Source organism: Vanessa cardui, chromosome 28 (genome assembly GCF_905220365.1).
Source record: "Vanessa cardui chromosome 28, ilVanCard2.1, whole genome shotgun sequence".
Taxonomy (NCBI): Eukaryota; Metazoa; Arthropoda; class Insecta; order Lepidoptera; family Nymphalidae; genus Vanessa; species Vanessa cardui.
Window position 1 is genome coordinate 7322673 of NC_061150.1, and position 17568 is coordinate 7340240.

The following is a 17568-nucleotide window of genomic DNA, read 5'->3' on the forward strand; positions in this document are numbered from 1 at the left end:
ACTTACTTTTCATAGATTTTTAAAATTATCGATACGAACTTATTTTTATTATTATTTTTTCAACTATGTGAATTGCGTTATCTGTTTTGTGTACCGCGCAGTCGCCATTTTATTTGCTGAAGCTGCCTCGTTTTATTGAAAAATTTAACAATTTACTTCATACTGTATCTTATTTTTCTTATATTAGTGTTAATTTAAATATGTCTAAACGAAGGATTGAAGTGATGGATCCGTTTATAAAGAAAAAGAGGTATGCTGTTTTATTAAAGATTTAAGAAAAACACAGACGTGCATAATTTATTTAGTCAGCTATAATATTAAATCTCCTTTGTTTTAATATTTCGGTTACAACAACGCTAGATTATTATTTATTTCTTATTTAAATTAAATAATATAACAAGCTTTATATTAAATTTATAACCGTCAGATTATTACTTTGTAATTAAACATTTTATTTACATTTTACAACGTGCTTCTCGAGTATATAAAGGAATATTTTTTACTATTTATAGTTCTTAATACATACGTAAATAATATTAAGCATCATTACGAAAATAACTTCAATATTCTCAACTAACTCTGTAGACTCTTATTTATTGCAATTATTTATAACATACACGCGTATTTATTGGTATTCCATTTATTTATGTTATTAAAATAAAATGATAAAAAGTTCCTTCCTGTAGTTAAACGTAATATGTTAATATTTTAACAATATAAAGTGTTTTTAATTTTTCTTTACAAAATATTACCATATTATATGGATAAAATAATTTCTCATATCGTCATACTAATTTCTGAGCCATGAAGGCAATAAGAATCATTGCATTCGGTACACCGAGGAATGGTCCTCAATGATTACTCTTTAGAAATTAACCGAGTAAGAAATATTCAATGTCTAAACACTGGGATTTATACAAACCAAGTTATTAACTGAGTAAGAAATATTCAATGTCTAAAAAATTGGGATTAATATCAACCAAGTTATAATATCTATCCAGTCGAAACAACCACATGAAATGTGAATGGGTTTTTAAATTAGTATCAGTTTGGTAGAGGAATCATATGAACATTTCTTTTTGTTATATGCTACGACAGCATGGCAACTTCTGAATCAGTAAATTGTTATGACAATTTAAATGTATACACAGACTTGAAATTGATCATTGTTATTCCATTTACAACATGACGTTCATTGAAAATAATTTTTGGACGAATTTAACATCATTGCGATTACTGAGGTTGGTTGATTTTAATGGTAATCATTCTGAGACAGATATTTGATATACTTCATTATTCAATGGATAAATGACTCATGTCTAATGAAAATATATTAAATAAGCACTATTAATGTTATTTCTAATATTCTAAAAGAATAATCTGATAGCCAATTCTTCCTTTCCTTTCCTTCTGGCTTTCCCAAAGCCAATAATTCCATTGGACCTTAATTAGTTATATATAAAATGTACTATGACTACTACATACCCTGTAAACAGTTTGTAGTTATTATATATATTTTTTTATTTATCAGTAACGACCCACCGGTTCCTGACCTGGCTTCACTCGGCTACTTGATATGTATCTATATATTATGAACAGATTACATAAATGCATTATAAATTGTAGCCTGTGTTATTCTGACATATATTACTGTAAAATTTAATCCACATCGGTTCGGTAAACTTCTCATGAAAAAGTAACAAACATATATACTTCCATCCTTAAAAACTTTTGCATTTATAATATTAGTGGGATTAGTAGGATGCAACACTAACATTTAACTACTTATATCAACTTTAAATTTATTTTTTCCGTATTGTTTGGTTAATCTTATCTTGTAATTAATCAATAATAAAGGAAATTACATGATATTATCAATACCTTCCAGAGTAATGTAGCTTTCTATAAAAAACATGATAATATAAAAAAAAAAAATTAAATCAATAAATATAAGACAACATTCAATACTCTGATCCCAATGTAAGTAGCTGCAGCACTTGTGTTATGGAAAATCAGAAAGAAAGATGGCACCACAAACACCCAGACCCAAGACAACATGGAAAACTAATGAATTATATACATCGACTCGGCCAGGAATTGAACCCGGGACATTGGAGTGGCGTACCAAAAAAAAAAAAAACAGTGTATACACCACTAGACTGTGGAGGTCGTCAAATATATAATTTAAATATAGGGATGTAGCTGAAATGATGTGTATTGTTTTTTTTAATTAACTACAATCAAATATGGTTATTTTTTTCAGAGAAGAGAAAGCAGCAGCGGCAGCTAAATCTGGTGGCAGTGGGGAGACATCAGATTCGGTTGCCACACTAGGAACAGCTCTCCCTCCGACCCCTACCAGTACGCCTGGTATAAACCCATATTCAGGTATGATGATCTACTAAATAATCAATACTATGTGAAATCATCACTACAAAGTCACTAACCGCTGTCTGTCCCTATGTATGCTTAGATCTTTGAAACTACACAACGGATTTTGATGCGGTTTTTTTTTAATAGATAGATTCGAGAAGAATGTTTTTGTATGTAAAAGTTGGACAATATAGTAAAGGTTATATATAAGAAAAATTCAGCCTTGCACCGGTACAAAGTCGGGGCGGTTCTCTATGTAGTAACTTATATGAATATGCTAAAATGCTTGTAATTTTTTTATTTTTTAAGTTTACACAGTAACTGCAGGGAATCAAAGCAAACATAGGGACATAGAGCAAGAAGCTACTTTATTTTATACTGTGTAATGATTTAGCAGCCGAGCTGAAACTGTTTTCATTACTCCTCAGGCTCACCACATACTCCACGGTACCACGAACTCCTGCGACGCCGTCTCGGCCTCCCGGTCTGGGAGTACAAAAACGACTTCATGCGACTTCTGAACACGCACCAGTGCGTCGTGCTAGTCGGCGAAACGGGATCCGGCAAGACGACTCAGATACCCCAGTGGTGCGTGGAATTCGCGGCAGTCACGGCGGGGAAGTCCCACGGGGTCGCCTGCACCCAGCCGCGCCGGGTGGCCGCCATGTCAGTCGCCCAGCGGGTCGCCGAGGAGATGGACGTACCGCTCGGTCAGCAAGTCGGTTACAGCATTCGTTTCGAAGACTGCTCCGGGCCCCAGACCGTCCTCAAGTACATGACAGATGGTATGTTGCTGCGTGAGGCTATGTCGGATCCGATGCTGGAGCAATACAGAGTGATACTCCTCGACGAGGCCCACGAGAGGACCCTGGCCACGGATATCCTCATGGGTGTGCTCAAGGAGGTGATAAAGCAAAGGACAGACTTGAAGCTCGTCATCATGTCGGCGACGCTTGACGCCGGCAAGTTCCAGCAGTACTTCGACAACGCCCCCCTCATGAACGTCCCCGGTAGGACTCATCCCGTTGAAATATTCTACACGCCTCAACCGGAGAGGGATTACCTGGAAGCGGCGATACGGACCGTAATACAGATTCACGTGTGCGAGGAGATAGCCGGGGATATCCTGCTCTTCCTCACGGGCCAGGAGGAGATTGAGGACGCCTGCAAGCGTATCAAGCGCGAAATCGACGGTCTCGGTCCGGAGGTAGGCGAGCTGAAGTGCATACCCCTGTACTCGACGCTGCCTCCGAACCTTCAGCAGAGGATATTCGAGCAGGCGCCGCCAAACCGCTCGAACGGCGCCATCGGCCGTAAGGTTGTCGTGTCGACGAACATAGCTGAGACGTCGCTGACGATAGACGGCGTGGTGTTCGTTATCGACACGGGTTTCTCGAAGCAGAAGGTGTACAACCCTCGGATCCGCGTGGAGTCGCTTCTGGTGTCTCCCATCAGCAAGGCGTCGGCCCAGCAGCGCGCCGGTCGCGCGGGACGCACCCGCCCCGGCAAGTGCTTCCGCCTCTACACTGAGAAGGCCTACAAGCACGAGATGCAGGACAACACTTACCCCGAGATCCTGAGGTGACGCCGGCGGCCGGCTTATATGTCTTATTCGCTTATGCCAAATTTAGTACAGTTGAAGTTTTTATTCGGTATTTGTAATATTATAATGTCTCAATTGGTCTGATCTTGCTAGATTAAAAGAATTCGAATTCCAAAGATATGGCCTTAGACCCCATGGTCACTCCAATCATAAGCATCATGGAGTTGCTTTTAATCATTTGAATCGGATAACACATACTACTATTATAATGTCTTAAATTGGTCTGATCTTGCTAGATTAATAAGCCTTGGACCACCATGGTCACTGTAATGAAATGTTATCGGGTTTTGTCTGATGAGAAATCGGATAAGCTTCCCGGGGTTGCTTTTAATCATTTGCATCGGATAGCACATACTACTCTGAACTGTACAAGTTTCAGATTTGTTATTTATAAATTTGTGAATTGGTATCAGCTGTCTGATGGTATGTTTTACTGCATCGTCCATAGACATATAAAGATGCACTAAATCTAGAAATATACACCAAAGTCACAAACTAACAGGTCTTGTGTAGATTAAAATTATTCAGGAGGTAATCATAGAAGTAATATAAGATATAGTATATCTATGTAGTATATAATGGTGGTAAATTCTTACCTAATGCCCACCGCATTACGTTTTGCAGATCAAACTTAGGATCTGTAGTTTTGCAGTTGAAAAAGCTGGGTATCGACGACCTCGTGCACTTTGACTTCATGGACCCGCCAGCGCCCGAGACCCTGATGAGGGCGTTGGAGCTCCTCAACTACCTGGCAGCCCTCGGTGAGCCACATATAAATAAATAAATATGAGACAACATCACATACATTACTCTGATCCCAATGTAAGTAGCTGAAGCACTTGTGTTGTGGATAATCTGAAGTAACGATACCACAAACACCCAGACCCAAGACAACATAGAAAACTAATGGTAATCTACATCGACTCGGCCGGGAATTGAACCCGGGACCTCGGAGTGGCGTACCAATGAAAACCGGTGTACACACCACTCGACCATGGAGGTCGTCATACATACGACATATACCCTCATCAATCAAAAAAAAAAAAAATCAAAATAAACTATATTCAAGTAGGCTTTTACAAGCACTTTTGAATCGACATTTTACAATGAAGTGAAGCTACCACCGGTTCGGAAAGTAGATTCACTAAGAACCGGCAAGAAACTCAGTAGTTACTCTTTTTTTAACATTTAAAAAATACAAAGTCATGTTAATTAAATACAGTTATTTAAATTAATATATACTGCTTGGAAGTCAACAGGTATTAACTCCACGCTTTTTTATCATCTATAAAATCTTGTATCGAATAATATGATTTTTCTACCAATGTATTTTTTACAAACGATTTGAATTTACTAAACGGCAAAGTTAAAAATGTCTGCGGAATTTTATTATAGAAACGGATACCTTGCCCCAAGAAGGATTTACTGACTTTACGGAGTCGGAAACTTGGCGTTATAAGCTTATCCTTACTCCTAGTGCACATACAATGTGTTATTACAGCCCTTTACCCTTTAAGGGAAAGGTTTGGGGCTTATTCCACTACAACGCCCTTGTGTATTGGTGGATTTATTTAGGTGAAACTATTCAATGCTTATGAAATAGTTGTCCCAAAACTCAAATTTCTTTGCTCAATACTATATAAAAGAAGCTTTAGGTTTTAATGACACAACAGGATCCTATAGTGTTTGAAATGCTTCTATTACTTATTTAAGAAAATGTTAAAGAAATATTTTGAGATAAAGGTATACGGTGATTAATAGCACACCTTGGAAGTGAAACAATCGCTCCTTTCCACATAATATCTGTTACATATAATAAAATTGTAGTGTCTGTTTGTAATATTAAAATAGCCCTTTTTTACTCAATGCATGTGTATGTATACACGGTACATATACCAAAATAATATTTTTTACAATTTTTGTCCGTCTGTCTGTTTGTTCCGACTAATCTCTGCAACGGCTGGATCGATTTTGACGGGACTTTGATTGGCCGATAGCTGATATAACATGGAGTAACTTAGGCTACAACTTTTTTTTTGTTAAATTCAAACGCTTACAAAAAAATTATCGAGTTTTTTAAGCTGGTTTCCAGGGAAGAGCATTTTGTTTTTCAAACAGGTGGTAGTGAGGGAATACTTTATCTTGTATATACCTGTTGACTTCCAAGCAGGATATATTAATTTAAATAATTGTATTTAATTAACACAACTTTGTATTTTTTAAATGTTAAAAAAGAGTAACTACTGAGTTTCTTGCCGGTTCTTAGTGAATCTACTTTCCGAACCGGTGGTAGCTTCACTCGATTGTTAAATGACGATTCAAAAGTGCTTGTAAAAGCCTACTTGTATAAAGTTTATTTTGATTTTTTGATTAACTTGATTTTGTGTTTCGATTCCAGATGACGACGGCAACCTGACGGACCTCGGCGCTGTTATGGCGGAGTTCCCCCTGGACCCCCAACTCGCCAAGATGCTGATAGCGAGCTGCAACCACAACTGTTCGAATGAGATATTATCTATCACTGCCATGCTTTCCGGTGAGACTGAAGTCATAGTCAGTAGTAGTAGGCGCTAGAGAGGGGCGATGTCCCAGGGTGTCTAAGTTGGGGGGGTTGCCAAGGTCTGTAATCTCCTGCCACCGTCCTACATATATATAATACTCTATGCATGTCATTCAAATCAAAATATACTTTATTCAAGTTAGCTTTTACAAGTGATCTTTTTCTTAAACTATAGCAGTGACCAAATTTTCGGTAAGAAACTTTAAGCGCCATTATCTCGAAATCATGTTTTGTGCAGTTACGGTTGTCTCAATTAGGACGGCAGATTTGACAACTATATTAAGTGAAGCTGTTACCGGTTCGGATAGTAAGTTCTACCTAGAAGAACCGGCAAGAAAGTCTTTGCGAAAATTTAAAAATACAGTCTTTTCTATTGTCTGTACAATCTTGTGTTGAATGGTATGCCTTCTTTATTGATGTATATTTTACTAATGATTTGAATTTATGAAACGGCAAAGTTAAAAATGTCTGTGGATACCCATTAATCATTTAGCATTTATATTTTCAACCGACAAAAATGAGGAGGTTATCAATTCATCTGTATTTTTTTTTGTTTGTTACCTCATAACTTTTTACTGGGTGGACCGATTTTGATATTTTTTGTTGTTTGAAAGCTAGTGCTTCCTATATGGTACCATTTTTATTCGGTCCAGATCTGATGATGGTATCCAAATGAAAACCATATAAATCATAAATTTGAATTACAAATGTGCGCGATAAATAGGTGAATAACTGAACCAATTTTGATGATCCGTTTTTTATTGGAAAGGATATACTTCAAGGGTAGTTTGGTAAAAGTTTGGTTAGGTTCTGAGCATGGGATCCAAAGACTCCGGCTCCAAATAACTACGTTATATAATCGTAAATCGACTTTTAAGTAGTCTTATATTTTACGTTTAATTTTATTCAGGAGGACTAAAAAATATTTCGAACATGCAATTATTTTTATTACTTTTTAGTGCATATTAATTTGATTTAAAATAGTGTTTTTTTATGGTATAGGTTGACGGACGAGCATATGGGCCACCTGATGGTAAGTGGTCACCATTACCCATAGACAATGACGCTGTAAGAAATATTAAGTATTCCTTAAGTCGTCAATGCGCCACCAACCTTGGGAACTAAGATATTATGTCCCTTGTGCCTGCAGTAACACTGACTCACCCTTCAAACCGGAACACAACAATACCGAGTACTGTTGTTTGGCGGTAGAATAACTGATGAGTGGGTGGTACCTACCCAGATGGGCTAGCACAAAGCCCTACCACCAAGAAAAGTGTTTTGTTAGTGTTTTGTTTTTGTTAAAAATTTTTTTTTTTTTTATTAACGATTTGCATATTCGCTACAATTTCCAGTTCCACAATGCTTCGTCCGACCGAACGAGGCTCGCAAGGCGGCCGACGAGGCTAAGATGCGCTTCGCACACATCGACGGCGACCACCTCACACTACTCAACGTGTACCACGCTTTCAAGCAGAGTGAGTGACACTAACTTGACACATAAACAAACACACACCATGAGAAAATATAGATTGGGAGATGCTTGGACATGAAAATAATAATCTATGGATTATATTAATATTATAAATGTGAAAGTAAGTCTGTTTGTCTGTATATAAATCTGTGGCTTTTTCACGACCAAACCGCTGAACCGACTTTGATGAAATTTGGTATGAAGCAAACTTGAGCCGCAAGAAAGGATATAGACTTTTTTTGCCTAACATGTGTACAATATTAATCGGCCAGGAATGGCTTAAAACCTCCTTCTTCAGAGGTCATGTGTGGGTGTACGTGGGTATAGTACACAATGTGATCGCTATAATAGTATTTCAAATAACAATTAAACACTGAGCTGTTCCGAGTTAGTTAAAGTTCTGTAGTAAGTCGCTCTCTTCCAGCACCACATGCTAGCACTGGTCAAAATTGCCACCTGATGGTCAGTTGTCACCACTGCCGATATAGAATGACTGCAAGAGATAATATCCATTCAGCAACAAATGGTTAATATTTCTTACAGTGCCATTGTCTATGAGTGAAGGTGACCACTTATCATCAGGTAGCCAATTTCCAAATCAACGCATATCATACAAATAAAATTGCCAATGTACAATCAACTTTGGAAACGAATATATATAAGCCATACATAAGCCTGTAGTTACATTGACTTACCTACCCTTTTTAAGCAAAAGAAAATGTCATGAATAGTTTTTGTTATTTTAAAATATTCATAAACAATATTACAATGAATTGCTAAATGTTCCAGATATGGAGGACCCTCACTGGTGCTACGACAACTTCATCAACTACAGATCACTTAAATCCGGTGACAATGTCAGACAACAGCTGAGCCGGATAATGGACAGGTATGATTATTCTCTCTATAAAATAGTAATCAAGTTTACTTATTATTGTTATATACAATTTACGAAGCTATCGTTAGACTGAGAATCTTTGTCTCTGTCTGCCTCTGTCTGTAGGCATATTATTCAATACAAGATTTTGTAGATGATAAATGATGTAAGCGTGGAGTTAATACCTGTTGACTTCCACGCAGGATATATTAATTTAAATAATTGTATTAACTACTTGTATGACTTTGTATTTATTAAATGTTGAAAAAGAGTAACTACTGAGTTTCTGATAGATTCTTCTCGGTAGAATCAACTTTCCGAACCGGTGGTAGCTTCACTTTATAGCAAAATGACGATTCAATAGTGCTAGTGAAAGCCTACTTCAATAAAGTTTATTTTGATTTTGTCTTGTTGAAACCTACTAGGAGGTCAAATATTTTTACATTTTGTCTATTTCAATTGAGATAAGAATAAAGATAAAAAAACCTTATTAACCAAGTAGGATAAAGGCCAAACAGAAAATTTTTGACAACAAATTGATTCTATATCATTGGTCGATAGTTTGAATGATCTGACAATAATCACTTTGGATTTGAGAACTGATATATCTTATAAACAATATTTGATTTGATTTTTATATGCTTGATGGATTGTACAGTCGGGGTAAGAAAAGGTTCGTCACCTTAAGATCTATTTTCGTGTGCTCAGTGTGAGCTGTATATAATCTGCTTTACCGATCGAGAATGACTGAATGATTTGATGTTTAGATTCAAAAGGTAATAAGAGTTTAAGACTCGATAAAGGAATGTATTTGAAAACTGACGAAGGTTGTACTCTGACTGTACAAGGTTTAAATATTGAGCCCTTAACAAGCCCACACATCCTAATTTCGTGGTAAGTGATTTATATTCGACGACCTCCGTGGTCGAGTGGTGTGTACACCGGTTTTCAAGGGTACGCCACTCCGAGGTCCCGGGTTCGATTCCCGGCCGAGTCGATATAGATTATCGTTAGTTTTCTACGTTGTCTCGGGTCTGGGTGTTTGTGGTATCGTTACTTCTGATTTTCCACAACACAAGTGCTTTAGCTACTTACATTGGGATCAGAGTAATGTATGTGATGTTGTCTCAAATTTATTTATTTATTTAATTTATATTAAAAACACTTTGTTTATGTTTTCAGATTTAACTTGAAAAGGACGAGCACAGAATTCACAAGCAAAGATTATTATATTAATATAAGGAAGGCGCTTGTCAACGGTTTCTTTATGCAGGTAATGCTTGATACAACTTAAATGCTATTTATAATGGACTATCTTAGACTGAAAGATTATCTCAATTTAAACCAGAAGTTCCCGAGATTAGTGCATTCAACGAAACAAATTGATACTAAATAAAATGTCTTTATAATTTTAAGGTACGGTATGGTACATTATTTTATCTTGTGGGTTTGCAATGTAAGCTCGAAAAATGTGTTTATTTACGACATTACATCAGAAACATCTGCAATAATAAGTGTTTCTCTACTATATTGTGCTTGTATTATACATATTCCACCTACCCGCATTGAAACAGCGTGGTGGAATATGTTCCAATCTCTCTCCTTAATGGAAGAGGAGGCCTTATCTCAGCAGTGGGAAATTTACAGGCTGTTACTTTACTTTTACTTTTATTATACATATAAACCATCCTCTTGAATCAATCTATCTAGAGGCGGATTTACCAATAGGCTAAGTAGGCTGGAGTCTAGGGCGGCATTTTTTTTGTCGTACAGAAATAATGATAAATAATACACATTACGTCCGTAATCTGTATACTCGTCACTTACATAGCAGATTGCAATAATTATCTATAATATGATATAGTTTGGAGGACGAGCATATGGGCCACCAAATGGTATGTGGTCACCATCACCCATAGACAACGACGCTGTAAGAAATATTACAATTCCATACATCATCAATGCGCCACCAACCGTGGGAACTGAGATGCTATGTCCCTTGTGCCCGTAGTTACACTGACTCACCCTTCAAACCGGAACACAACAATACTGAGTACTGTTGTTTGGCGGTAGAATAACTGATGAGTGGGTGGTACCTACCCAGACGGGCTTGCACAAAGCCCTACCACCAAGTATGTGTAATTTTAAAGATCTAAGCAATACATAGGGATTTGACAGCTGTAAGCAAATTTGTTTTATACTGTGTAATGAATGTAATGAATGAATGAATGAAGAGCAGAGATGGCCCAGTGGATAGAACGCGTGCATCTTAAGCGATGATTGCGGGTTCAAACCCAGGCGAGCACCGCTGATTCATGTGCTTAATTTGTCTTTATAATTCATCTCGTGCTCAGCGGTGAAGGAAAACATCGTGAGGAAACCTGCATGTGACAAATTTCATAGAAATTCTGCCACATGTGTATTCCACCAACCCGCATTGGAACAGCGTTTTGGAATATGTTCCAATCCTTCTCCTTAAAAGGGAGAGGAAGCCTTTAGCCCAGCAGTGGGAATTTACAGGCTGTTGTTGTTGTTGTTGTTGTGTAATGAATATATATTATAATTAAAATTCCAGGTAGCTCATCTGGAACGCACAGGACACTATCTAACAGTTAAAGATAATCAGGTGGTACAACTTCACCCGTCGACCTGCCTCGACCACAAACCGGACTGGGTTATTTACAATGAATTCGTACTAACGACGAAGAATTACATTCGTACCGTCACAGATATCAAACGTGAGTATATATGTTCTATATTTATGTATAGTATATGTATGTTTAACTTTTGATATAGAGTATGTTGGCTATTTTCTATATTTTTCTATATAGAATAACTTATTTAACTTTAACTCATATGACAAAAGGCTATTTGACAATGTGAAAAATAAATTGTGAATTATTGTAATCAGTGTATATTATGATTATGAGTTTAAAAATGGTTATTTACTAAAGAAAGTTGAAAATATTCAAAAATCAATAAATATAAATGCATTTTTTCAAACGTTTGTCGCGTTTTTAAACGCTCTTGATTGGCCGGGCTTATGATGAAGTCACTTTCTTGAAAACCTTGCTTTTCTACTATATGTACCACAGATTAAAATACAAGAAAGTGACGTCACCGACCCTCATTGCAGCGCCATATTGTGCAAGTAACGTTTTCGCGCGCTATTTAAATATGGAATTTATAATACGATATTTTTCGGCAAATATGTACTAGTAAGAAAAAACACAAGTTTTACTGGATTCCTTAACTTCTACTAAATAATATAAAATGGATTTGAAAAACCAGTCAAATAGCCTTTTAAACACAAAACACTTCCCAGTTCGTAAAAGAAAATATCCTTATTATTTACAAATATTCAATATGTAAAGACATATGAGGCGATCGATTTATTTATTTATTTCCGAGACTCACTTCTACTGCGTACATATTAATAATATATCTATATCTATACATATAATAAAATTGGAGTGTCTGTTTGTAATATTAAAATAGCCCTTTTTTACTCAATGCATGTGTATGTATACACGGTACATATACCGAAATAACATTTTTTACAATTTTTTATCTGTCTGTCTGTTTGTTCCGTCTAATCTCTGGAACGGCTGAACCGATTTGGACGAGACTTTCACTGTCATATAACTGATATAATAAGGAGTAACTTTGGCTGCAATAATTTTTTTTTGTTAAATTTAAACGCGTACAAGGTCACGGGCACAGCTAGTTAATAAATATACAGTACAGCACAGCAACAGCCTGTAAATTCCCACTGCTGGGCTAAAGGCCTCCTCTCCCTTTGAGGTGAAGGTTTGGAACATATTCCACCACGCTGTTCCAATGCGGGTTGGTGGAATGCACATGTGGCAGAATTTCTATGAAATTTGTCACATGCAGGTTTCCTCACGATGTTTTCCTTCACCGCTGAGTACGAGATGAATTATAAAGACAAATTAAGCACATGAAACAGCGGTGCTTGCCTGGGTTTGAACCCGCAACCATCGGTTAAGATGCACGCGTTCTAACCACTGGGCCATCTCGACTCTATTATAATAAATATAATTGTTTAATATTTTTCAGCGGAATGGTTGTTAAAGATAGCACCGCAGTACTACGAGTTAAACAATTTCCCTCAGTGCGAAGCGCGGAGACAGCTGGAACTTCTGCAGGCCCGTCTGGATTCGAAGGCCTACCAGGAGGGATTCTAGGGTCGCTCTGAGTGACCCTAGGCCATATGGTACACCCAACTGTGACAGATTTGACCGTTATAAAGATCATCGGATTTAATTAATGATAGTAAAGAAAATGTTTTTATTACTAAGCGTTAGGGATGGGACGAATGTGTTTTAAGTACCAATGACCATTACAACTGTAAAAATAATATAAGGAATATTATTTCAAAATTAAATTCTAAATATATGGTGTTGATACAGCACTATTGCTTCGCGTTCAATGTGCAATAGTGATGTTAAATAATCGTATTAATATGCCCGATATCGATAATGAAGCATATATTCGTCCCATCACTACAAAAAATGTCATAAAGATAGCGTTATAAGGACATCGTAGTTCCTTAAGATTTAGTGATTACGAACTGACTACGAAAAGGCTTTGATTTATATAAAACAGCGCCATTTTGAAATTAACAAAGTTTAAAAAAAAATGCCTTCATGACCAGACAGACAAGAATAATTTTTATATATAGATGTGAAGTTACATATTGTACTCTTTAGATTTTTATATAGAGGTGCCTTTTGCAATGAACTGTTATATATAGTACGACACAACTTAGATGTATCATTGGTATAATTCGTAAAACCGATCACATCCGAATTGAGTATGCTATCCCAAATTATCAATATTTATTTCTCACGCGAATATGATCTTTACACAAAGGTAATAACTTGTAATATCGTATGACCTGATATATTCGTCAATTCGACGCGTCGCTTTACACGCACTCGCTGTCTCGGGTCGAACTGACGCGGGAATCTATAGCGACGAATAGCGTCGAGTGGCGCGATAGGGAGCTGTTTCTATTGGTTGTGAATCAGCAGTGATCGGTTTTATTGAATTCAAATGCTACATCTAAGTTGTGTCGTAATATAGTGTGTTTCAATCAAAGATGGAATTAAGATGAATAAGCCACAGACATGCGATTCGCTAATAACTCATCTGTATTATACACTAATAGAAGTGATCAAAATCAAATCAAAATTTTATTCAAGTAGGCTTTTACAAGCACTTTTGAAGCGTCATTTAACAATTAAGTGAAGCTACCACCGGTTCGGAATGTAGATTCTACCGAGAAGAACCGGCAAGAAACTCAGTAGTTACTCTTTTTCAACATTTCAAAAATACAGTCATGATAGTAGTTATGTAGAATATATCTTTATTTATAGCTAGCGAATCGCCCCGGCTTCGCACAGTGACAATACTGATACTAAATATACTAAAGAATGCCTTAAAATGTTCACAGTTTTTCAGTCAAACTCTACTATATTGTGAATGTATTATACATATAAACTTTCCTCTTGAATCAATCTATCTATTAAAAAAATCGCATCAAAATCCGTCGCGTAAATTCAAAGATCTAAGCATACATAGGGACAGACAGCGGTAAGCGACTTTGTTTTATACTTAACTACTTATATAAACTTTCATTTAAATTCCAAAGTTGAGGACAGTTTAAAAATATATGTTTTTCTCAAATTCATAATGATTATTCAAGCTCTTGACCAATGATAGTGTTTATTTGGCTTACATAGTCATATATTTGAAATATACTATGTGTATGTTTATAATTTATGTTCGCCCAACAAAGTTATCTTATATAGAGGTTCTATGTAATAAATGTGAGGTATGATCTGTGTTAATAAACAAAAGATTTATAAATGCTATCGAAAATAGTGTCGTCTCACTCGTTCATTGTATCCGTCTCTGTCGCACATTGTATTTTAAAATGAAAGTTAACGAATATATGCACAAATTACTTTGATTGTATTATCAACGTAAGTAATGCTTTGTAATTGTTAAATATGTGTGTAATTGGAAATTTAAAAAAAAAATGTAAATGTTCTTGCTGACCTTAAGTACCGTGCGCATAAAAATATACTTATCGACATTTATAAATCTGTTATTTATTGCGTTGTTTTGGTACCGTTTGTAATAAAATAAGGGAGATTTTTCTTAAATACTGATTTTTGTTAAATTCATTTCATTATTATAGTGATAGTACCTGTGTTATGAAAAGTAAAGAATATTGTACTGTGTATTAATTGATAAAAAACAAATAGTCGCCCGCGGCTCCGCTTGCGTTTTAGAGTTTGGTTGTCACGTGTCAGGCAAGAAAGTAGCCTTCCGTGGATTTCAGGTTTGCTTCATAGCAAATTTCATCAAAATCGGTTCAGCGGTTTGGTCGTGGCAGACCAACAGTATATTTTCACATTTATAATATAAATATAAATTAACGCTTTTGTTAAAAAAATTATCGTGATATGTTTAGTGATGTAAAAGTTTTTTTTTTTTAAAGACGATAAACGAAAAGCCTAAATGTGTGTTAATGGATTCGAACCTGCACTAACGTATCTTTAATTCTTTGTAATAAAGGATTCATTTCAAATGTGTACCGAGATGGGAATGTTGTTATATGATTATTATTATATCATTGCATTACAATTTGTACAAGAATTTTGATGAGAAAATAGTTTATTAAACAGCGTTTAAATGTGATACAAGGCTAAGAGCTCGCTTTGTGTATATTTGGTAGATGATCAGATGAATGTAGGTTACCTCACGATGTTTTCCTTCATCGATCATCAGATTAATTATAAACAGATGTACTGGATGCAGTTGATGAGATATCTCGCCTGATATTGTCAGAATTATTGTTATATAGATGTCAATCAAAAACTATTGAAATTCTGACAATATTACATTAGAAAGCAATTATATTCTAATAAACAGATATGTTATATCCATACTAAACAACAGAAAAAAGTGTGCCGCGCCGGGGACCATTTATTTTACATTTCGTTACAAGTAAAAAGGATAGCTTGATAAAAACAATAAGTAAAAGGGATAACTAGATGTTTTAGTTACGCAAAAGGTATTACTACATAATTATGATGTATTATAACGTATTACTGGCATAATTATGATGAAAACGACTAAAGGCAAACGTCCCATTTAGGACGTTTTCAAGTCTTCACTTTTTGCGCGTTAACGACATATCTGTTTACTAGAACATCATTGTTTGAAAGTATGTACGAAATGAGATCGTTTGGAATGAAAAAGTCATTTGAGATTTATAAACTTCAATATTCGATAACGGTTCCAGAAAGCATGATCAGTGTTTAATGTTTGTACAACTTGTAATGTAACGAACGTACTAGATCGCTAGTGAAACTAGATTATTTTTATGCTAGGTCCTATCGTGGAACCCCGAGTCTGTCACAGTTGGGTTACGAGCTAAATGAGGACTGCGTGATAGTGATGTGTACGTGAAATAAAGCTATGTGTAAGATATATGCGTTTTTTTTATTTATTTAATAAACCGTAAACATTGATGATCGTGTGGATAGAAGATTCACTTGGTGGTAGGTCTTTGTGCAAGCCCGTCTGGGTAGGTACCACCCACTCATCAGTTGTTCTACCGCCAAATAACAGTACTCAGTGTTGTGTTCCGGTTTTGAAGGCTGAGTCAGTGTAACTACAGGCACAAGGGACATAGCATCTTAGCTCCCAAGGTTGGTGGCGCATTGACGATGTAAGGAATAGTTAATAGTTCTTACAGTTTCATTGTCTATGGGTGATGGTGACCACTTACCATTAGGTGGCCTGTATGCTCTTCCACCAACCTATACCATAAAAAAAAGAACGCGTGCATCTTTACCGATGATTGCGGATTCAGACCTAGGCAAGGACCACTGTATATTCATGAGCTTAATTTGTGTTTATAATTCATTTCATGCTCGGTGAAGGAAAACATCGTGAGGAAACTTACATGTGTCTAATTTCATAGACATTCTGCCACATGTGTATTCCAAAAACCCGCATTGGAACAACGTGGTGGAATCCTTCCTTCTCAAAGGAAGAGGAGGCCTTACACCAGCAGAGGGATATTTATAGGCTGTTGTTATAAACTGTAATAGTGATGGTATTTTTACTTGGCGAGCAGACCGTACATTATTGTTACCGTACATATTTAAATCGACTTCAGAAAGGAGGTTTATCAAATAAATAATTTGTTAACTCGTCGGAATGATTTACATCACTTAATCCCATTTCAATTGCAAGCTAGCTATTATTTTATTTTATCATAAATTTTGACTTAGATTAATAGTTTTCGCTGAGTGTAATTCATTAATAAAGCTAATCATATGGCATAAATATAATATATATAGCAGTCAAGTACTTAGCTTGATCAGTAACATAAAAACATTTCTACATTTCGATCATTTGTTTTAGAGAGTACCACATAACACACAAACACATTTTAACTCTATAATGCTAGTATAGATTAAGTGCCATCATCAAAGGGCCTCTGGGCCTAACATCGGGCTTGGCTAAATCGGGAAATCAGGCTTTCGTTTGTCTTGTTCAGTTCCGCAGACAATTGGAAGGCAAAGCCAAATTGGCTACAAAAAGCTCGGTGTGCTCAGCAAGGCGAGACAGTATTT

The 17568-nt window shown here is 36.1% G+C and overlaps 1 protein-coding gene across 1 annotated transcript; it reads left to right on the forward strand.

Moving 5' to 3' along the window:
* Positions 1-86: 86 nt before the first annotated feature.
* LOC124541563 (putative pre-mRNA-splicing factor ATP-dependent RNA helicase PRP1) lies at positions 87-13540 on the forward strand. The gene is made up of 10 exons (XM_047119482.1): positions 87-250; positions 2264-2388; positions 2802-3954; positions 4601-4737; positions 6375-6512; positions 7892-8014; positions 8800-8899; positions 10070-10160; positions 11463-11625; positions 12968-13540. The coding sequence occupies exons 1-10, from the start codon at positions 201-203 to the stop codon at positions 13093-13095; spliced, it is 2208 nt and encodes a 735-aa protein (XP_046975438.1). The 5' UTR covers positions 87-200; the 3' UTR covers positions 13096-13540.
* Positions 13541-17568: the final 4028 nt, after the last annotated feature.